This window comes from Dermacentor andersoni, chromosome 10, assembly GCF_023375885.2.
Source record: "Dermacentor andersoni chromosome 10, qqDerAnde1_hic_scaffold, whole genome shotgun sequence".
Classification (NCBI taxonomy): domain Eukaryota; kingdom Metazoa; phylum Arthropoda; class Arachnida; order Ixodida; family Ixodidae; genus Dermacentor; species Dermacentor andersoni.
The window spans coordinates 98425871-98449838 of NC_092823.1; the positions used below are offsets into that span (position 1 = coordinate 98425871).

General features: G+C 44.3%; 2 protein-coding genes across 3 annotated transcripts; one reads left to right on the forward strand and one right to left on the reverse strand.

Moving 5' to 3' along the window:
* Positions 1-660: 660 nt before the first annotated feature.
* LOC129380214 (uncharacterized) lies at positions 661-23968 on the forward strand. 2 transcript variants are annotated; one of them, XR_011890604.1, is made up of 4 exons: positions 661-1885; positions 2861-3110; positions 20224-20473; positions 22886-23968. XR_011890604.1 is itself a non-coding variant. In XM_055077669.2 (4 exons), exons 1-4 carry the CDS (start codon positions 14694-14696, stop codon positions 22888-22890), a joined length of 666 nt encoding a protein of 221 aa, XP_054933644.1. In that variant the 5' UTR covers positions 14467-14693; the 3' UTR covers positions 22891-23968. The 2 variants fall into 2 exon arrangements, 1 of the variants encoding a protein (XP_054933644.1); XM_055077669.2 differs by lacking the exons at positions 661-1885; positions 2861-3110 and adding exons at positions 14467-14875; positions 15251-15479.
* Positions 8613-14416, reverse strand: LOC126544443 (uncharacterized). The gene is made up of 2 exons (XM_050191770.3): positions 13240-14416; positions 8613-11757 (listed from the first exon to the last, which is right to left on the reverse strand). Exons 1-2 carry the CDS (start codon positions 14146-14148, stop codon positions 11497-11499), a joined length of 1170 nt encoding a protein of 389 aa, XP_050047727.1. The 5' UTR covers positions 14149-14416; the 3' UTR covers positions 8613-11496.

Genomic DNA, 23968 nt, shown 5'->3' on the forward strand with positions numbered 1-23968 from the left:
GGTGGTTAGCTGCTACATCAACCAATTTCTGTAGTTGTCGTCCATCCTCAGCTAACAGTACCAGGTCGTTGGCAGAGGCAAGAGCTGGAATTGTCCATTCTTCAGGCATGCCCTCCCAAGAGAACTGAAGCTTGAAGCCAGTTTTGGATCGGATGATGGCACATTCCAGTTCCGCTGTATATAACATATACAATAGTGGAGAGAGTGGACAGCCCTGCATCAGTCCCCTCCACACTGCCACAGGACCAGTATGGATGTCGCCAAATTTGGTCATGACACTGTTGCCCCAGTATAGACGCCTCAGGAGTTTCACTAGCTCTGCTGGCATTCCTATGTCTTTCATGCACTAGAGCAACTGCGAGTGTGGCATGCTGTCATATGCCTTCGCAACGTCCAAAAAGCAATCAACGAGGCCTCGTGATTCCTTGCGAGCGATCTCAATGCACTGTGACAGTATCAAAAGGTTGTCCCCCAGGCATCTGTTTCTGCGGAAGCAATTTTGCAGCTCTGTGAGAGTGTTCTTTGCTTCAGCCCATGCAGTCAGGCAGTCTTTTATGACTCGCACGAAGACTCTGTAAAGCACACTAGTCACTGTGAGGGGTCTGTACTCTTGGATTAGACTCCCATTGCCACCTCTCTTGGGTATCAAGCACATCCCCCCCCTGGTGGATGGATGGATGGATGGATGGATGGATGCTATAAGCGTCCCCTTTGTAATGGGGTGTTGGGTTGTGCAGCCAAGCTCTTACTATATTGCCTAATGTCCTACCTATGTTAAAAAAGAGAAAGGAAATAAAAACCCACAATGAATTCCCATAACCAAACTTTCTGAACCCCTGTTGTGATGGCGCAAGCATAAACTCATGTAGCCACCTGCAGGCAGCTGCAGAAACCAGTGTTTCAGGGATGGCTGCTGGATGTTGCCCACCCCTGGAACACATAGATTTTCATACAATAATTACTAGAGGGAACTTTGGCACTAGTGTATATGGGAGCTGCAATTGGGGTGGCTCAGCCACCATGGGAATGATGGGAAGTACATGTATTGCCTAAACTTCGTCCTTCTGGCTTCAAACGACCTTGTAAACTTGTAGATTTCAACAATGTACTGTGTATCAAATAATTAAGTAGACATTATTAAAATTGTCAGATGGTAGCAATTGAACGCAGGACCTCTAGTACAGAGGCCTGATATTGAAACCGTTACGCCACTGACACGTGCATCGACAAGTGGCATAGAATGCCCTTATGAATTTCTTGCAGGCAAGCCAGCGCGTTGAGATGCTTGGCACGTTTCAACTTCGCCACCTCAACAGTTGAGAAGCTGCACTTAGTAGCAATTGTACGTGTTCGCTGAATATTCTGCAGTTAGAAAAGTATAGATCACATTGAAATATAGGACAATGAAGACAAAGTGTAAAAAAACAAAGCCACAAGAGCGTCTGAATCCACAGGTATGGAGATCAGACAAATTCATGCACTTCCCATCCTTCCCGTAGTGGCTCAATGATCGCAATGCCAGAGTTCCCTCCAGTAATTATTCTATGAAACTCTATGCTGGAACACACGACTGACCTCCCTGAAATGCAGTTGGTGGCACGCGTTGACACAAGTTTATGCTTGCGCCGTCACAGAAGCAGCTCGCATCCCCATAAGTGCAGGCAAATTTGCACTTTTTTGAAAAGCGAAAAAGAATTGAAAAAGAAAGGGCACTGAAGCTGCAACTTCAAGGTTACTGAAGAGGAAGACATGGTCATTGTTCTCTGGGACGACAATAGTCGGGTCAACATGGCCGCTACAGTTGTAGGACTAGGAAACATCACAAAAGTGATGAGATAGAGCGAAGCAACCAAGGAATATGCCGACATTGATTGTCTGTCTGCAGGTAATCGCTAAGTACAATCAATTTATGGGTGGCGTCGACGAGCTCGACTTTTCAATTAAAAATCTTCTTTTTAGGATATGGCTGGTAAAAGTAATCTCTCACTTCATTTGGTTCACAGTGTGTAACGGTTGGCTTCAAACAATTGTGTCGCTAATGCAGAGAGACTCCCCAAAAAGGAAGTGAAAAATGTTATGGAATTTCAATCACATATTGCATGGAGCTTGATTGCAAGCAACAGGACTGCACCAAACAGGAGGGAAAGACCAAGCGCCAGATTCCAAAGCCTGTCCAAAAATCACATGTTGGCACTACACAAGGTTTGACGGCAATAACCACTGGCCCAATAACATTAATGCCAACTTCCTGCAAAGGTGCCGAAACACAGGCTGTGTTTCGAAGTCTCAGGTGTGCTGTTGTGAATGCAGAGTTTTCCTTTGCTTAAGTGCCACAAAGTATTGCTGCTATGAATTTCATGTCAAAAAGTAGGAGTCGTTGAAACAGGCAAGCTCAGAGACATTCAAACTGCACTCTTAAGTACTTCTGACAAATTAACAGTACATGAAAATAGTCGTTCCTTTTGTAAGTGGTCATCAACATGCTTTATGGCCTGGAGGCACTATGTGTACAAATATTCACATCACAAAACATTTTTCTTGGCTCAGTAAATATGTTATTATTTACATCACTCAGTTTGGGTCGCTACTTAGAAGCAATATTTGAAGAAATCACAATTTTCCTTTGTGTTTGTCTTATTTCGCACCTGAAGAGGATATGTTTGAGAAAATACCTTCGTTTTCAATACAGGAATTTCATTATTAAATAACCGTAAAGCCAACGCAACTTGAAAGTATTATCAACCTCATGTGAAACAAGTTGCTTGTGTGATGTGCTAGGTGGACTTACATTGGTAAAAAATTTGCAAGGTACGGGTATGAGTGTCGCTTTTTCATCTGCTTTGTTTTCTTCTCTGTGCAGGCCAAAAAAAAGCAACCTGTCTCCGGCCATCAACATGGCTCCATGGCTGTTGTATCAGCTAAGGCTGTTCATTCGCAAATGACAATGCAGTTGAATGACAGAGCAGATGTTGCAGTCGGGCCCTCCAGGATCAACAGGTCAACCCAGACACCACCTTTTGCTACCTTGGTTACAAGGGTGAACAGCTGGACAGATACTGAAGATCTTGTCAGCTTCCAGGATACTGGCTCCGAGCCACACGAAAAATCAGGTAAATGTTTTTAAGCTGGAAAAAGTAGACCACAGGTGGTGGACAAAATCAGCTGGTAGTCAGATTCACTGTCAACATAGTAGCAGGAAAAGGTTGTTCAATCGTGCTCTCCCATATAATTTTGTACTAACATAAAGTTTTTTTTGTGCCTACTAAGACTTCTTATTGCAGCTTGACAGCAGACTGCCTAAATAGCTCTGTCAAAAATATAGAAAGGTGAAAGAGTGAGTGCATGAACAAGTGAATGCACGTCTCAAAAACCAGTGATCATCATCCTCTACTGTCATGATCATTGTGTTACTACTCAAAGCCGTACCCAGGAATTATTTTCGGGAGGAGTTCCCTAAAGATAACTGTGTCTCATTTGAAACATTATATACACTTGCTTATCTTAAAGTGTGAACCAAGCCTTTCGCTGACATAATATGGTGAAAAAGTACAAATACTTGTCAGTAGACATTGAATGCCTCATGCGTGACCGGTTTGTCGTTGACCTGCTCTACCCACTAGCTTGTTCGACTAGCTTTATTGAAACCCAAAACTGATGCTTCAGGATGCACTCACTCGATATAGACAGCATGAAGGTGCTGAAAACAAGAAGAAACTGCAAACCAGAAACTCGCAATGGGGCAATGTCAATGCCGTGTTGCGAAATCAAACCAAGATGGTGACCTGGTTACAGTTTTGGGAAGCTTGCATAAGCAGAGAGAACCAGCACTGTGATCAGCCTAGAGACAGATTGAAGGGCTCGTGCAGTTGCTGCAGCAATGAACAGCATTCACACTCAATCTGTCATGCTCAAAAAGCGATCTGAAACTTTTGCAAAAACAGGGGACATTTTGCATCAGGTTGCCAATCCGGGACGAAGTGTCTCGGACACATCCAGCTGCTTTCTGTCGAGTTGTCGCTCAATGAAAGCTGGAACTTTGCAACACATGTAAATGGCTACACACTTGTCTACAAAATGGACTCTGGCATGGGTGTTCCCGTTGTGCCCTGCTCTTTTCCGGGATCTTCTGCCTTGCTTGAAACCTACTGGTGGCTGGCATATTTGTCGGGGATGCTGTAAATTGGGCTTGCTCGATACATTTCCTGCTACCCCTTATTGGCTAGGCCACTTTATCAACTAAATAACTGCACAGCTATGCCGTGATAGTCGTGCTTTGGATAGCCTACTTCGTTGACTCTATGGCGGCCGCCAGTGCCGCTGTGATGCCACTATTGCCTCCAGCTGCGATGCTACTGTTTGCAGGACTAGGTACGATGCTGGAAGCGTACCACATCTGCATTAAGCTTGAAGTTGTGCCCTTTGTCCCAATGGTTGCAAGGCAGATATCCCTTCCACACAGAGGGATGGTGAAAGATGTAACTGGCCAAACTGTAGAAGGAAGGTGTCATTCGTCGAGTTGACAAGCTCACACCATGGTGTGCAAGCCTCTGTGACAGGTGGTAGGACAATGACAGTGATGGGCTCATAATCTAAATACAGAGTATATCTGGGTTGTTTGTTACTAAACTACATTTTTAATTATCAAACATGGTGCACACTTTCCTGGTGGCTTTGCTTTTTGTGACGTACATTTGCTGTTTTCGGTAATTTAGTTCTCATGTCCATTCAACCTTGCCATTAAGAGGTTCTTTTGGTGGGGTGATATGATTATGTTGCAGATGCATTTAATGTGCTTTTAATTTGTTTAGATAAGTGAACACCAATTGGCTGCAACTTTTGCTTGAACCAGACTGTTTCTATGCTCATACGATGACAAATAAATGCAATGAATAGCAGTGGAGAGATTGTGTTCCCCAATGTTGACTGTCTTCTTAATCAGAATTTGCCAACAGTGTGACTGTCAATAAGTTATGCCACGTCGTAGGTCGAAAAATCCTAGCTGTCCTAGAAATATATCCCAAAGGGTTCATTCATTAAGCAAACATCAATACCCATAGTCCTCTGCATCATACTTATGCTTGCAACCTAAATTCTCCTCATAAAGCGCAAGTATGTTTTTCTCTACCTGGAAAACATGGGTCTGGCATACACTGCTGCACACGCCTTAGACACAGTCGATGAGTAGTATCTAGCGAAAATGCATTCAGCCTGCATTTTTTTGTTATTTTATTTTAATAATCGTTTGTTTCATTGACGTCTTTTTTATCACGTAGATACAGCCCATCTGTTTATGGAATTACTTTTTGCAAGGCTTTGTGTTGTTACTGCAATTTTATATCGTGCAAACGTATGATCGAGACGATGAAAGCTAACCAATGATTGTAATTCACTAGATCTGGACTCCAGTCTGCTGAATGGAGAGAAGTGTGTGCACTCTTGATGGCAATTCCATTGTGACTTTTCATATACTGCCATATTTATTAACCTAGAGTATATCATGCATATAGCCTGTGACTTTTCGAGTATTGCTGTAGGATGTGCGAATATCGGAATTTTCAAATACAAATCGATTGCGAATGCTTAGCTTCGAATATTGTATAATAGTATGTGCATTCATTTATTAGCAAGTTTGGTTATTTTAACATGTTGAACATCACAGGCACATTATAAGGTAAAAAATTTAGCTGTTATACTAAAATATTGTGTATTTGACGAATGTTAACTTGGAAAGTTGAGTAATTCCCACTAGCTGTATGCTATTGCCAAACTGTGCCTTATTAAATAGCATCAAATCCCTGTAAACTCAGATGCATTCGACACTGTACTAGCTGGCATTCATCGCATTTGCTGTCAAGCAATGACCTCAGGATTGGGGCATCGTTGTTGAGGATCGGCCCATTGGGCCTGAACCTCCAAAAAGCGCGTTCTTATTGCAGTTGGATTGTTTTGTGCAGTGCCCCCGACCATTTTACCCGACCCGACCCTTTTCGTTGCGCTCTGAATGCACCCTTGCTGTCTGCAAACCCGTGCGACTTGCTACTGAGAAGCTGGCTTTTCCGCACGGCTTAGCTGTGTAGTGGCTGAGCGCGTTTTACAGGCGAAAATTTTCCGGCAACACAAAAATATAGTTTAGCACAAAAGAAGACACATATTCTTAGATTGTATGGAAATAAATGCTAAGAACCTTGTTTTCTCCCGCACAGGCATCGCTATATTCGATTTGTTTCGAATCTAATACGAATATGAAAAATATTCAATGGTAGTCGAAATTTTCAAATATTTGTACACCCTAATTATTGTTTCTCTAGACAGTTGTGCCTCTGTAATGTGCACATGCTACAGCAGTCCTTAGTACTCCTAAAGAAGTGCTTATGTGGGCTCACAATTGTTCAGGAGCCATTATGGCAACACGCAGGGAGCTCTAGTTGGAAAGGTTTGTAGAAATATCTGTAGATTGCCCTCTAGAGCATAAGTATGTATGGACAGCATATAGCATGCGTTTGTTTCGACCAGATCTACAAAAATATATTTTTGTGGATAATGTTGATTTTAACCTTTCAGTCATATTTATATTAGTCATTCATATTTGCGAGAGCACATCCCTACATGATTTCCACTCTAATGGCTGACAACTAAAATGTGTAACTATGTGTCGAAGATCCACCTAATGTGTTGCTGATATTTTACCAATCATTTTCATGTGCAAGTGTGAGCACATTAATTGGCTCAATTTAAATTATTTTATAAATGCTGAACAACCTTAATTATGAGTGTTCATCCTACGTCTACTCAGATACCTGTGTAAATGTCCATTAGTGGACATTCTGTGAATATCCCTTGGATGTCCAACAAGGATCTCTCTGTGGCAAAACATTCTATCTTAAATCAGGTGACCCTCGAATATGCGTGGTGCTTGCATGGGCTTGCAACAGCCCAGGAGGCATTACGGCGACATCCAGGAAGCCATAATTGAAAAGGTTTACAACTTGTGCACCTCCCCTACAACTATAACCTTATCCCTATAACTAGGGATAAGACGCGGAGTATAGAATCCATGCAAGATCACAATATCTGTGCTGTTTGTATGCTCCTTCGCGCTGTCCATGCTGGTATAGTAATTAAGCAATTGAATTAACGCGAACATTTCTGCATTCTTCAGGTGCATCTATTTTCTCCAATGGAATACCAAAAGAGATGGATCAACCCATCAAAGTTAAACGTTTTCAAGAACCATACCACTGCCATCTTTGCCCCTACGAATCAAAGGACAAGGCAATGTTGAATCGACACATGCTGACTCACAGTGGAGAGAAGTCCTTTGAGTGCCCTGTCTGTACAAGGAAGTTTGGACGATTCGAATCACTTAAAGATCATATGCACACGCATAGTGGAGAGAAGCCATACCAGTGTACCATGTGCCCATACAGAACTGCTCATAGGAGCACGTTAGCAGACCACAAGAAACGACACACCACTGAGGAACTCCTTTCGTGCAATTTGTGCCCTTATGTCACCATGCGCCGTACAAATTTGGAGAGGCATGTGATGACCCATAGAGGCGAAAAGCCATACAAATGCAATGAGTGCTCGTATGCTTGCAACCAGAAAAGCAACCTGATTCGCCATAACATTTTGAAGCATGCAAGAGCCCACTTTGACACGTAACTCTGTATCCCTCTTCTGGGAGAAATCATTTGCAATATTCCTCCCAGAGGATGCAATAAACTGCCAACACTGAATTTTTAAAATAAATCTATATATTGTTCTTACCTTTGATGTCGGCGTGATTGACTCGGCTGGTTTACGCCTCGTACTGCCAGCTTTCTGCCAAAACTGTCATCGTGGTTTGAAACAGTTTGTTGCCAGACAGCAGTGCTTTTCTGTTTTCTAATGTTGTTTAGTAACTAGTTGATTTTGTGTAGACTAGCAGTATTTTAAGTTGCTTTTGTTGGAGTATCAAGTTCCCCTCTGAAACGACATGCAGTACAAGGACTGGGGGAATCAAGGGGCTCAATTTTTAGTAACGATTGTATTACACCAAGAAAAGCACAAGGCATAGGGGAAATTTACCCTTTTGTTAAACTGAAATGCAGAATTATGTATGGCCGCAAAATTAGCAATAAGCTTCACTTTCTTAATGAAAAAAAAGAAAGGGAGATGAAAGTGGCAGGAAAGGCAACTTGCTGTTATTAAGGACCACACCAACAGCCTCAGCATGATGTGTGCAATGCTTTATCAAGCTGTTACAGAGTGTAATAATTTTCTTGCCTTTACATATTGTGCTAATAAAAAAAAAATTGAGTTTCTTGGTTTTCAAAATTGTATTTGTATGGCAAGTTTCTTGACTCTCACAGCCTTGATTTCTTAATTGACGTGCTCTACGAGCTAATTTTATACAAACCAGCACAAGAAAGGAACCATGGAATATCTACTACCTTGGCTTTCTGTTCTCATCAGTTTCGTTTTTCTACTGCAAGTTTTGCCTTGTGGCCTTGCCATATGGTTTTCTGATCATGACGACCCCTGCTCCCTGAAGCTAAGAAAAAGTTCAATGTGCATGTTTATAGCTCTGTCTTTTTTTTTTTTTTGCAATGTGATGCATAGGGGAGCAGTAATGAACAAAAAAGTGTTTATTCTGGAGTGCACTCTTATATTAACACAGTTGAGGTAATGGGAGTTTGTGCTCTGAGCATGTTGATGTACCTGGTCAAAGGGTCATACCTCCTTTCCCTAAGAGATGCATATGCGAGTTTAGAAAGGACAGAATCACTGCTTCGTGAATGTTAGAAGGAATTTCTGACAGGTTAAGCAAGATGTAAATGAGCAGAGAGACTAGGTTTAAATATGTTGCTACAGGGTGTACCAGTTTGATGAGCTTGAACATATCACTATGATGAAAATAAAAACTGCAAGACAGAGAAAATACACTGAAATAAAACAAGTGCAAAGCTTTTGAAATGAAGATACAAGCAAGCAATTGATCAAGAATGTGAAACACAAATGATACAATAGAAACAAAAAAGAGCTCAGCTTCGACAGTTCAGTGATAGAGAGCAAATGTGAAATATAATATCAGCAACAAGAAAAATGGGACAATGCTCTTGTTCAAGCAAAAGTAATCTTAAAATTAATGTAAAGGAACACTGTTAAGCAACAAACATATAGCAATTATAAGAAGTCCAGACAAACTAGAGTGGGTGATTTATGGGTGTCGGTTATAGTCAAGGAAAACGAGGTCACACTTATCATTTCTTGGATCATTTAAGTTTCTAGGAAGAGAGACTCAAGTACATAATACAAGAACATATCACAGAAAAATTGAAGCATCACTAAGTCAGTCAAAAGCGGCAAGATATGGTAGCACCTGTTACTGTGGACATCACAAATAACCTCTAGGTAAAGTGAGATAGTGGTCTGAAAAAGCTCAACTGGAAGAAAGAAACAGTTCCCGAGTGCTCAACCACTGCTCTAGGGGGAGTCCTCATAATGCTGGTAAGCTAACTTGGACTTTTCTCTGTGCCGTGTTCTTCGTGTTATAATTTTCCAACTGTACTTCTTTTTGTCCACCGCCTTTCCGGGGCAGCCGGGTTCGAGTCCCAGACCAGGACAAATTTTTCTTCAACTGCGAGGCTTTCCTTTCAAGGTACTCATATGGGTTTCCTTTGTCGCAATTGCTACAAATGGGTGGGTGTCTCATTTTCCCTTAATTATTTCTCTCCACCTTGCGGGTTTCTGCAGAACTATTACGTCAAACTCTTGCCTTTGCTTTGAGTTGTTGACAAATTCGTCTTCGCCCTGTGATATGCTAGCTGCCTGGTTAGCTCAGATGGTAGAGCGGCTGCTCAGGAAAGGCGGTGGTCTCGGGTTCGAGTCCCGGACCAGGATGAATTTTTCTTCAACTGTGAGGCTTTTTTTTCAAGGAACCTGTATGGGTTTCCTTTGTAGCAATTGCTATGAATGGGTGGATGTCTCATTTCCCCTTAATTATTCCTCTCCACCTTGTGGATTTCCACAGAACTATTACGTCAAACTCTTGCCTTTGCTTCGAGTTGTTGACAAATTCGACTTTACCCTGCCATCTGCTAGCCGCCTGATTAGGTCAGATGGTAGAGCGGCCGCCCCGGAAAGGTGGTGGTCCCGGGTTCGAGTCCCGGACCAGTACGAATTTTTCTTCTACTGCGAGGCTTTTCTTTCGAGGAACCCGCATAGGTTTCCTCTGTAGCAATTGCTACAAATGGGTGGATGCCTCATTTTCCCTTAAGTCTGTTAAATTCCGACAGTATAGTAGACAACACATAGCACATTCTGTGTAGCCACCAAAGCTGCTACACCAGAGGTGCTGAGGAAATGATGATCAGAGCAGATGGAGCAGGGGAGCCATGCACTGATGCTGGGCACTTATGGAACTACATTTTAATGAAATGATTTCAATTGTCTAAGGGCTCTGTTGGTACGCCAAAGAATCACTTTTTCGCTGTGGTGTTTGCATTAAACCCTGCTAATGTACAGCCTGCCACAAAATATTACGGACCACGAAATCTGAGAAAAAAGCTGAATATCTCCACAACCTCATAACGCAGCCTGGTATTTGCATTTGGGGCTTTGACTAGAATGTGCTAACATTGTCGTATGTGGTTTTACTGGCTGCTGCTACAGGCTGCTCGGCAATTGAACTAAAATCCCATGGTCTATAAATTTTTGTGGCCAGGTGTGCCTGCCTAATTCTAGGTTCCCCAATACTCGGAGTTGTACATGTATTTGAAGTGCCCCTGCGTGCAGCATGCATGTGGTTATCTAAAAAAAGAAGGTGCCAATGTGCCACACTTGAGATAATTGTGAAATCATTTGAGTTGGCAAAAAGTTCAAACCATTCAAAGCGTCATGCATCCAGCACACGTGATCAGGCTCTCAGGCTAAACTTGCACAGGCACACATTGCACTTGTAGTGTCCTACTCTCATAACAGGTGGGCACTTTGCTGTTTTCTGAGATGTCCAAATGTGTGAACACTATGCAAGTTAGAAAAAAAGAAAATTAATGCAGATAACAAATCTTTCACAGGTATGGATCTTTTTTGTGAGAAAAGAACTGTTAATTTGAAGTGTGGAGAGCCCTAGATTGTGCTTGTATGTTTTTTTTTCACTTGGCAGATTTAAATCACACTGGAAGGGGATGAACTTATTTAAGAAGATTATTTTTCTTGCTCAAAAAGCCAAAATTTGTTCCTGGCTCTTCAGCTTTCATGGCAAGCTGCTACTATCACTCATGGTAATCACGAGTACTCATGCACATGCCATAGAGTAATCAAGTCAATTAAAAGAAACCAGTATAAATGTGACATTTCCAAGTGTCACCTGACAGATGCAGGAAAAGATATAATGGCCTGTTTCAGCCAATTACCAGAGACTTTATATTGAAGTGGTCATTTCAATGGTTCTGCTTGCAAATAGTTCCTCTCGACGTAAGCCCAAACAGTTTTACACAGGGCAGTAAATTATCATCCATCCAAAAGGCAGGGTGCTGGACCTTTCTCTGGCAGCAGCTGTTGCACAAGAGCAGGAGCACCACAACAGTCTGTCAAATCTTCACACTGCATTGTTTTGGCGATCCTAGATGAAAACAGCTCCGGCTGTGCAGACTTGACGCCAACATCTTCTTTCCCATTACACTGTACAGAAGCATCTTCTTGCACAGCTGTAGTGGATCCAGCAGGAACCAACTCGCCTCCGCACCTAGAGCTAGACTGCTCATTCTCAGCCTGTAAGAGAGAGAGAGGATGAGAGTAAGCATGTGGCTATGAGCTTAAAAGTCCACATGCTGGATGGGCCCGGCATGTGAAATGAGGTAACACCAGGGGCAAATTCAGGGCGGTCATCAGGGGAAAAAGGCCTGATCAAAGCACATAGAGACCAGGGTTGTTGGGGGCTGATTGCATGCTCAATTTTGTCATTGTAGAAGTGCCAGCACGTCTTCAGAGGCAGGCTCTCAGCTATAGATCTGCCAGTCGGTAGCACAGAAGAAACGTAAGCATGTGATGGTCATTTCATCATAAATTATATCTGAGCTGCCTTATACGTTGTTCCTTTGTCCTATTATCGGGTGGATGTCAAGCTTCCCATAGAAGAAAGTTTCTCCACATTACGAAATTCTGCAGGTTTTATTTGCTTAATCAGTGTTCCAGTGATTTGAGCTCACTAGGCTTTGGTTGGCTCCGTTGTTGGCTCACCTGTCCGGCCCCACAACTGCCCTGGACAGGTGGCGGTGCTGCGTTCAAATCCCTGAATACGATGGACTCTGATGTCTGAACGATGTTGCCTGGCTACGGAAAAAGTGCACGACGAACCTGTTTGCAATTCTTTCATATGCTCCTAGGTAGCAACAGGGTGTTTGAGTGATCCCTCTGCACTGCCTGATGCTGTCCCCATGTGTAGTGCTCTTGTAGTTAATTGAGTGCACTGTGGCAGTCTTTTGAACATTCTCCACTGCGCAGTTTCATGCGTGCTGAAGGAGGCGAGAAAGGTGTTTTATGCACGTAGCCAGTAGCAGTCACTACAAACCCTGTTGTGAAAAATGTGGCTATTTACTGTCCTAGATGGTGAGGCACACCTGTGTAGACCAAATGGGTTCGGCCACATGCCTGTTAAAGAACCTTAAGTGGCCAAAAATTAATTCCAAGTTCCCTCCATTTAGTGTGCCTTATTATTAGATTCTGGCTTTGCGACCCTAAATAACGCACCATTAACAAACCCCTTAATTGATCCCGCCTCAAACACACTTCATTTACAAGGTCGTTTAGTGGCGTTAGAACCACAGTGTTGCTCTCGCTGTAATTGTTTAATCGTAGCTGTAAGTAGAAGTTCTGTAAAACTTTGATGGGTGGCTTATACGAACTGAATTGCGATCCATGCAATGCATTCAAGCATGCGCAGCAACAAATGTTCAGATCTTCAAACTACACAACCCGTCGAGGCGAGACGCAGCAAAGCGACTCTGAAGCATTAAAATGAGAGTACAGTATATTGTGAGAAAGGGCGGTGGGTGTGCATAGTGGAAAAAACACTTCAGCGACTCTTTGATATCGAAATAATAAAGAACTTGCAATCGTACATGGATGCAGACTAAATGCGATCATATATATATAGTCACCCGCCCTCACTTGAAAACGTTTCAACTCCCCAAGCTGCAAGAAAGTTCCTCCAACATGGAAGATCTTAAAGCTCTTCACGGACACTATACGTACACGCAGTGGAGAGACCGCACGGGCGGTCTGAGAAAAATCGGCTGTCTCGTTATCTCGCAGGGTCGTCCGGCATGAGGCGCACGCGTGGATAGCACCAGTGTCCCTTCCAGGTAACAGCTGCACCAGCAAATCCGCATACATTGGGAGCGGTGGCCATATACTGTTTTGGTAGCACGGGCGATTGCACACATCGCAGGGGGCTCCAAACTGGTTGCTGATGTTGAACCCGCTTGCTAAGTGTGCCTCCTCCCACCTCGAGTCTTTGCTGCCACTGCTGCCGTTGGTGTTCTTTTCTGCTTGCCGTTTTGCGACGGTTTCTTTCCGTTCCCGGTCCGCTTCTCTACGGGCATGTGCGACGACACTATATTCCGCCTGGCGTTTTCTCGCGGCTCTCTTGCGTTCGCGATCCGCTTCTCTTCGGGCTTGTGCGACTGCTTCCGCCTGGCGCTTCCTTGCGGCCCTCTTGCGCTCGCGATCCGCTTCCCTGAGGGCCTGTAAGACTCCATCGTCCAATTCTAACTGTCGCTTCCGCGCGGCTCTTTTCCGTTCCCGGTCCGCTTCTCTTTGAGCTTGTATAACTGCGGCGTCTGCTGCCTGGCGCTCTCGGAAAGCACGCTTCCGCTTCCGGGCAGCTTCTTTCCGGGCTTCTGCCCTCTCGGCCTCGGTCAGACCATTGCCAATGGTCAGACGCGAAGGCCCATCAGGCCCACCTCGAGCGGCGGCGTCTGCTGCCTGGCGCTCTCGAAAAGCACGCATCCGTTCCCGTGCAGCTGCTCTCCGGGCTTTTGCCCTTTCAGCATCGTTCAGTAGATGCGAAGGTCCTGGCGATGGCCCTCCGTTCTCCAGTTGGACCACATAACTGTCCAAACAATGTATTGCAGCGACGAGACTTTCCTGCGGCGGCGGCATCGCGAGATCGTCAGGGGTCGAATTCTCGGAAGATCACTTTCGGCGATACTATCACTGATACTATCGCCTTCGCGTGACGTAGTGCTCAACGAGCCAATCAGCTAATCCGCGTTTGCTCAACCAGGCACGCCTGATGGCCAAGCCGCCAGTATCGTCGAAAGCATGGCCGAAAGTGGTCGCCCTAGAATACGTCCCCTGCTCGCATGTGCAGCGTGAACACTGTGGAGGACGGAACACACTCGTCACACACTTAGCAGACGACAACGGCAAAAATGTGCACTAGCCAAAGCTGGCCGCAGTCAGTCGAGTTCGAGCCAAGCCATAGGAGCACGTTCAGTTTCCTTTAGTTTCGTGCGCGGTCGCTAGAAAACTTTGTCACGTCATTGGTAAACAGTTGCGATGATTACACCCCACGAGCTCATACGCGGGCGCGTTACGCAATGGAGATAGAAGGCCGTATATTTTTTAGGCTCTAACATTGACGGCATTACCACAGCATCATCGTGACATGCGTTTAAGGGCGGGGATATGTGCCAGCGCAGGCTATGCCGAGAAAGAAGAGGCCGCGCACTGAACAAGAAGAGCTCGAACACAAGCGTAGACGTGCAGAGGCGGCGAGACGACGGCGACAGAACAAGAGCGAAGAACAGCGAGCGGCCGAGCGGGAACAACACGCGGCCGCTGCCCGAGAGCGTCGGAGAAATCGAAGCGAAGAAGAGAAGGTGGTCGATGGATGGATGGATGAAAAACGTTTATTCAACGGATTGAGAGTTTGCAGGCCAAACATGGCCCTTTACATAGGTGGAGTCCTTAGTCTGGGACCCCACTGGACGAAGCTGCTACCCGCGCCCGTTGGACTAGAGCCCTTTGGGACTCCAGCGCCGAGCAATTGAGTAGGGCTGCCTCCCATGCCTCTCTAGTGGGGGAAGGGTTGGGGGGAAGCGACGGATTCATCTGACACGCCCACACCATGTGAAAGTTATCGGAGTCTTCCCCACAGTGAGGGCATCGCCCATCAACTTTTGGGTCAAAATGTTTTGCTATTGCAGGACACAACAGGGTGTTTGTCTGCAGGCGCCGCAGTGTTCGTTCATCGGCCTTACGAGAGAGAGCGCCACGCCGCGGCAGCTCGCGAACGGCGACAGAGACAAAGCGAAGAAGAACGTGCAGCTGAGCGAGCACGGCACGCGGCAGCCGCTCGAGAACGCTGGCAAAATCAGAGCGAGGAGCAGAGAGCGGCAGAGCGGGAACGGCATGCGACATCGAAGCGACGGCGCCGAGCGGCGAAGAGAGCGCGTGCTGCCGCTGCCCGGAGGGAGCGACGGAAACAGGTAAGGCCTGCGAAAAGAGCGCCCGTACACATAAGGATCTGAATGCGTGTAGTGCACCGCCCATAGTGGCGCTACTGATGGCCACCTAGCGGGCTAGCCTGTACGTTCGGGATGCAGTAGCAGACGACAACGTTTTGCAGCAGGGATGGTGGAAGCTTCTGGCAGCAGTTTCCCCTTTGTTCTGGTGCCAGACCGCTACTGCAGCGGTGGCAGCTGCAGAAAAGGTGCAGGCCTCTGTTAGAGCGCACATGTACGCAATGTTACCAAAATGTGGGACAACCCAGTCCGCATACGTGCCATGTGTGTTCCGCAGACAAGCGCAACAAAGCCCAGTCATATGAAGTGAAGTTCGTATTAAGTAGCCGCTTCGTTTTGCACACTAGTTTGACATTTCGATTGTTTTTTCATTTAATTGTATCCCTGTCGTAATGCTGTTTGTGTACCTAAATAATGGGTACATGTCGTTGGGGCAGACTTATATTACATAGAACTCTACAGAGTGCGATGCCTGCATACTTTGTAGTGAACTTGCTACTGATGAATACATGTGACGTTGCTGAATAAGTGCCTTCAAACTCACCACAAGAATAGTAATTGCGAATTTGTTAATGGAAATGCGTATACTGGTCAAGGAATTTACAAAACACGGGTGGATAGGGTGTAAACCCCATGCAAGCGATCTTTTGCCTGACAGTGACAAGCAACGTGATGGAGAAGGCTATCGGGTTCACTCATCGCCTAGAAGTCGTAACCCACGCGAGCGACTTTGAGCGACGTCTCCCAGGTGTTATCGTTACGAGGGCAGCCAATATGGGCCGAAATTGGCGTGATGCATACTTTATTAATTTAAGTAGATGTGTTACTGTAAAGAGCAGCATAAGTATTTCTAAAGGTCTCGCAGTAGATTATTAAGGCGAAAGCATTTAATGGCTCATGCTGGCAGCCACGGCGGCATCCGTTCACAGAACATGTCACACTCTGCTAGGGGGCGCTGGTGACGTCATTGGAGTGGTGCGCATACTTTGCATGCGCCTAGTAGATGGTGCCACCCCTCGCGCTCCAAAACGGCATCGGCAGACGCTCCTTGCTAGCCGAGCCAGTCGGATGTCTCCAAAGTGCTCCCGTTTCTCTAGCAACCAAGTGCGCTCGCGCTGACGAATGTAAGCTCAAGTCGCAGCAGGCTCAGCGACAACATTCGAGTGGAAAGGAACAGCGTCTTCCAGAGTCTCCCAACACAAGAAGGTTGAAAGCTAGTGAACGGACGCGACTGAAGCGACTCAACCAGTTTCCTGGGTGAAGGCTAAAGAGGCAGAATGCAAGCTACGACGACGCCTTCGGAACAAGCTCCAGCAACAACAGAAGAACAAGTACCAGCCGAATCAGCCAAAAGAACAAGTACCAGTTGAATCAGCCAATAAATGATTTATTCAATATCACAGTGCATTTCAATCAAACAGAGCAGTTCAGACAACAGCAACAGAGGCAGCCATAGAAAGGCTTTCGCCTAGCGCAGTTTAGCTCAGCAAAGTGCCCATACAATTTTTATACTTGCAAGTATCAAAATTTAGTAGTTTGCTTAATCTATGCGACAGTCGGTAGTACTTGACTGATGTACATCCAGTTTCAGCTTCGCCCTATTGGCTAGTCGCTCATAGCACTTCCAGCTGATGAGTGACGAATTCTAGATTTCCAGAACCGAGTGATCGAGCGACAAGAACGAGCGCTCTGTTCACATGACGGCCTGTTTCTCCGCTCGAAGCCCTCGCCGTCATGCACAAAATTGCTCTCATGGGGTTTGGGATTAAAAGAGTCCGATCTGCGCCACCGATGCAATTCCACTGTGTACGTCGAGAATCGCTCTTCCTCCTGCAGCCTCTGCAATTTTAAATCCTCTTATTTACCTGATTGTAAACATACAGAGCTAAAAATTCTTGCCAATTTCCAAGTTTCTTTTTGAATGTTATAGAAGAGAGAATCCACGCAATATATCTAAAAGTGGAGCAATGCTGGCTAAGGTAAATGGGCACTAATGGCAAGGCCGGGTTTAGTGCTTTACAGCGTAGGCATTGTGCTCCTATGCCACAAAAAATAAGAAGTCAATTGAGAACAAAATGTGCATACAAAAAGGCACTCAGCTGTGAAACAAACAAAGTGCTCTGCAGGGTAAGTCTGCATAGACAGCAGCAAGGTGTAAAAACTGCAAACTTGATGTGAATGTTTCCGCGAAAATAGAATAGCACTACTATATGCAGCAGCTAATAGCAATCCTCACCTTGAGCTACCTCTTTCTAACATATTTCCCAAGCAACCACAGTAGTGAAGACGTTCTCGGGTGAAACGAATAAACCTGGTAAAGAATCACTTGCCTGTAATCGTTCTGATTAAACCAGTGTGATTTAAGCCCCTTACAAACGAGGCGAGGCAAGAACCTCGTACTTAAAGAAATACTTCTGCATGCAGGGACTATCAGCAGTTCAGGAAGCGCGAAGCCATGCATAAAATAGACCCAAAACAGGATCTGCATGTCAGCTGGTGCAGCAATTTGACGGGCTGGATAAAACCGACAAAATCAGTCCTTGCAATTGTCTGACCAACTTCAACACATAGCATGATGCACTCGTAGAGTTGTGCGCCCGAGCTAGAGCAACACGGTAAAGAATCGGCAAGTGGCATTCAGAAGCTAAGCGAAATGCATTTAACCCGCATCTTCCCTGTGGATAAACCAAACCGAGATCTGGGCAGGTCTTGATCAACTTCATTGTCTAGACATGTAAACATGATCAAGTGCAACAAACACCGTGATTACGAAAGAAACTGTGAGAACAGCAGAGATTCGTTGCTGCCGTTGGTTCCACTCGTCCGACCTCACAGCGAATTATTAAAATTGTGTCGCCCGCAAGCTTTTGCAAATTTGAGCACCCCGCCGCACAACAGTTCTTTGACATGCTTTGAAGGTTTGTCCACTACACACATGTGATGGGTAGTGCTTACTTTGCTCCAAGAATGTGAATCGAACAGAGAAGCATGAGCAACATTGCAGAAGACTACGGCGGACCTATGGTGGACGGCTGGCTCCGTTCCCTAGCACACATGGCAAGGCTGCCACCAGTGGTGAGTCCGTCTGTGCTCACAGCGCATGCGAGTGTGCATGTGCACACATGTGCTGGCACTCACAGGGGTGTATGAACATTAGAAATTTTGAATAAAAATTAAATAGTTATGGCTAGTCTATTAATTTTTGTACGAATGCAAGGGATAAACGCACTTATGTTGGAGTGCCCTGTGGAGAAGTGCCATTGAAAGTGCAGACTTATCGATATATGACTCCTGCACAGACGAGTTGTCGTAGCTAATGGAACGATGTGCTGAAACAATGGTGTGTGGTGTGTGTGATCATTGCTTACTCCATCATCATCAGGAAGATAGCCCTTTTTTTATTCTAAGCTCAGCTCTCCAGGTCATTCTGGATGCAGTAAAGAAATGCCCTTTTCTTTTAATTCACATATCTGTTTCTTCATTATAGGTGTCTTTACTCGTCTTTATCAGGTAAGAAATACATGAATGCCTATGGGAATGTACATGGGACTGGCATTTTCCTCTATTGTAGCCTGCAAGGGTTGAAGCTTGGCCAACTTGGTAATGGTGCGTTTTGATAGTGTTCACAGCACGCATGCTAAGGAAAATGGACAGGCATAGTGTAAGTGTGCTATATTCAGTGCTTTAGATTGAATGCCACCATCATGTTGAAAAAGAGGTGTTCGGCAGACTGGCAAATGCTGACCACTTGTGGTAGCACCACAATGTTTGCAATGCTGTGGAGAGTCATTTGGGCATCCAATGCTGCGATTGCGCACCTCCGTTTAATGAATGCAGAGTGATAGGAAAGCATTGGACGTAGCTAACCTATGAAATTATTGAGGCTGAAATGATAAATAAGCTTGGTGGTGTGTGTTTGTGCTCCTTCTTTTGCACCTTCAGAATGAGAATTTGAATATCTTGCCGGGTGTTGAGGCAATTGTGAACACGTGCTAGAAACATGTAATTTGATGTGTATCAGTTGCTCTCCTTTGCCTTGTTTTCTCTTGTTGGTGTATATGTTAAATTCTTCATGAAAATAATATCAAATGGAAGTCATCGTCCTTTTACTTTACCAATCCTTTAATCTTCCTTAGTATATGCATGTCGTGAACACTAACAAAATCACTACAGCCATTAATTCACTGTATGCAGGTCCACTATAACATTCCATTCTGCTGTATTCAGGTCACACCATATTTGTACTTACAAATTGTTTAGAAAATGTGGTGCTGTTTTATACTAATCGTCTTCAGTGAATGCAACACACTATGTGCATCCGGTAAAGTGCAGTTCTCTTGTTTTCTTACTGTGTGTATATAGCAGATAACTAAAAGTATTTGTCACTAACAAGCTCCTCAGTAGATTGGATGTCCAGTTGTGATTCACATTACATGGATTTATATAACAATGTAAATAAACCTTTTTTTTTTTTACCAAATGGACTCCACGAAAACTTTATAACCATGAGTAAATATCTTGGTAGTATTCGATTCAGGAATGTCGCTGTTAAATAACTGCGAAGCCATCATAACTTGAAAGTATTATTAACTTCATATGAGACAAGTTGCTTGTGTGATGTGCTAGGTAGACTTACATTGGTAAAAAACGTGGAAGGTATGACAACGAGTCTCGTTTTTGAATCTGCTTTGTTCTCTTCTCTGTGCAGGCCAAAAGAAAGCAACCTGCCTCCAGCAACCAACATGGCTCCATGGCTTTTGTATCGGCTAAGGCTGTGCATTCGCGAACGGCAACACAGTTCATTGACAGAGCAGATATTGCAGTCGGGCCCTCGGGGATCAACAGGTCAACCCAGACGCTACCTGTTGCTACCTTTGTTACCAGGGTGAACAGCTGGACAGATACCGAAGATCTTGTCAACTTCCAAGACACTGGCTCTGAGCCACACGAAAAAGCAGGTACATGTTTTTAAGCTGGAAAAAGTAAACCACAGGTGGCGGACGGAATCAGCTGGTAGTCAGATTCACTGTCAACATAGTAGCAGGAAAAGGTTGTTCAGTTGCGCTCTCCCATATAATTTTGTACTAACGTAAAGGGGTTTTTTGCCTACTAAGACTTCTTATTGCAGCTTCACAGCAGACTGCCTAAGTAGCTCTGTCATAACTATAGAAAGGTGAAAGAGTGAGTGCATGAACAAGTGAGTGCACGTTACAAAAACTGACTAATTTTTACGAGCCCAAAAGTTTGTTATTTCGATCCTAAAATTGGCCTTTGCCGGATAATTGAAACTTGGCCAGTCAACACGCAAGTGCGTGACTCTGATGGTGACCCCAATAGTAGCCTACCAGGCTCAGTCTGGTTAACCTCCCTGCCTTTTCCTTGTGACTTCTCTCTCTCTATAATAGTGACCTCGTTAGTGACACCGTCTGTATCAACGGAGCTTAGGGGACAATGAATGCGTTGAACACATCTAATCTCCAGATGAAAACACCTATTTCAGGCCTGTCCTAGGAATATTTTCAACCAATAACCATAGCTAACGTCTCATTATGATATTTACCCAGTTCTCATACGCCTCTTTTTATTTTCACAACTAATGGGCCAAAAATTGCCTGCGCAGTGCAATCATGTACGGATCCAAAGCCATCTTCACTGCATTTGTATGCTTTACTTCATTACACGGATGTATTGAAAAACCGTGTGGTGAAGCTGACCTTAGGAAACCAGCCGCCATTGTGCAACACATATTTTTGGTGGTATGACTACAATGACTGACTACAATTTTGGTGGTATGACTACAATGGGATTATGTTTATGAAATGATGTCACTGGTATGATAACAGCAAGATGACAACGGTATGATGAGAATCAGATGATGAATCTGGAATGGCAATGATGGCATCATGATGATGGTATAACAATGGCATGATAATCGTGGCATAATCATGACAATGCCTTATATGAGGCCTGTAAGGAAGTTTTAAAGAAATAATTAATTAATAAACAATTAGACTGAATGACGAAGAAGGAATGACATCAATGGAATGACAACGGGATGACATTTCTGAAGTAATGGCGATGGTACGATAACAGCACGATGACAGTGATATGTTAATGACTGTATGACGATGATGGCATGACGACAATGCTATAACAGTGATGATGACTGTAGATGAGGACATGAGAGTCAGATAACAAACTTAGAATGATGACGATGGAACGACTGCGGCGGCACCATGGCCATGAGTAACATACCTAGGGGCCCAATCTAGACTTGGGTCACTGAGTCGATGTAGGAGGCTAGATAATAGAAAGACTCAAAGTGCATGAAGTAGGCAAGCAATGCTGATCACAATAATGCTATGTGCTGTGCCCTTTGTTTCAGTGGATGGTGCGAGGTAACTTCCATCTGCAATGACAGATGAACTGGTGATGGCTGGGACATCATAAGCAAGGTGGTTCCTGTCTGGTTGTATGTGAAAATAATAAGGTGCATAAATGACAATATGTGCGTGAGGACGTGTTATGCTTAATGAATGACTTGTGTGAAAGGATATACATGATGGTTTTATGAGAGGGTATACATAACTATTATATCATTAACTTTCTATCCTCTGTATAATGTTTGTTTCTCACTATGCAAATGTGTACTCCAACTTGTCAGTTTTCATTTTAGCTAATCAGAAAGAATGGTGTGCGTTTTTATACATTCTCTGCACGGCATTAGGTATGTAACTGTCATTTCGCATGTCACCCTTATCACCTGGAGTTGCATACTATGTGTCACCATATTCATCTACCTCTTTTACGTCCACTGCATGACACTGGAATTTATCAGTAGTTTTCACTGGGTGACCATTACGTCGACGAAGTGTATCCTATGCTTGCATGTTTTCTAATTTCGTCACATCATCTCTCCCATCCCTGACTGCTCTTTCCATTCTGTTCCTCTAGTAGATCACCAGTTATCTGCTGCATGCACTGCATCGCCTTACAGAGAGTACAGGACATGCTAGGCACAAGGTCAGGCAAACATCTCCAGAAACGGACAGGTTTAGCCTGCACAATGTTACTCAGGGACGAGAGACAAATTAGAACACCATGCTTCCTTTTATCATTCTCTGTGTAACATGCTGGCCAAGCCTGTTGATATGCACCAGTGTTGTGTTAACCTCCAGAACCTGCATCCTGCCTCGGCCAACTCCATCCTATGCCTACATATTTCCTCATGGCATCAGACCACCCGAGATCTCTGTTTTCTTAAGTGCATTTCTTTGTCTTTGGTGCTGCTCTCCTTGCTCTGACAAACTGCTGTTGCCGAAGCTGCGTCCTGCATTTGTCATATACCTTCTCTTGTCTTTTCTTTCTAGACTGAAAAGGAGCACCCTACCTCTGGCAGCAGATGCAGTCTTACTCCACTGCTGCCGAAGTAACACAAGCAGAGTCTGCAAGGCAGTGCAGATGGACAGGGCTCATGTGACAAATGCACGGGGTACTTTTATGAGGCAACTTTGAAGTTAACTCTGGAACAGTTGAACCTTCAAAAACCTCCTGCTGTATGCAGTTTAAGGACCTGATGTCTGCAATGGTGCTACATCATAAAACAGCAGCGTTGACAAGAAAGGTGCATCATCATGTTTCTTCAGCACATAGATGTTCTCTTTAGAGCTCTTTTAATACTCACCTTGTGAAATGTCATATCGACCTAACAAATGTGAGAGCTCTAATTTGGTGTGTGCGAGCACCTTGTGGCGTTTTATTTTTGTGCTTGTGCTAGCAATATTTTGCAATCTTAAACTGCAATCGCACGTCTCATATTCAATAGGTTGAGTGCTCTGTGTACATGGTGAAAAGCTACATTCTCTGACCTTCACTCGTGCCTTTTTGTTTTCATCATCTGCTGGCCATGCACTCGAGAACAATTTAGCTCTGACCCAACTGTGGTTTTCCGATTCAAGTGCAAGGTAAATGCAATATTGGACTTGGAAAGTGACACTAAAAAGAAAAATAATTTTAGCTGTATTATTAGATCACCCCTTCACAATACCAAGAACGACAGTCGTATCGTGAAAAGACGGTTATTAAGCCAGAAACATGCAGGGACGAAAGATGGGTTGTGAAGCCACATTGAAGTTCCCTCACGAGCGTGTGCCATGAGGTCATGCATTTTGATGGAGTCTGCATGGGCCTAGTTCATTTTTTATCGTAAAAGATGTGCTACACTGTATTCCTAAAGAGCCAAAGACTGAACTTGGCAAGCTTCATGAACTTTTACTGATTCACAACGGCCAGCATGAAAAGATACCTTCGAATCTACTACATCAGACAGGTACCGGCCCTGAAGTTATGGTGCAAAATTCGAGAAATGTAACCTTGATTTGTTTGTGCAATAATCAACCTCCTACCGTTAAATAATAAAAAAAAATTCTACAGGAATTATTTATCAGTTCTTA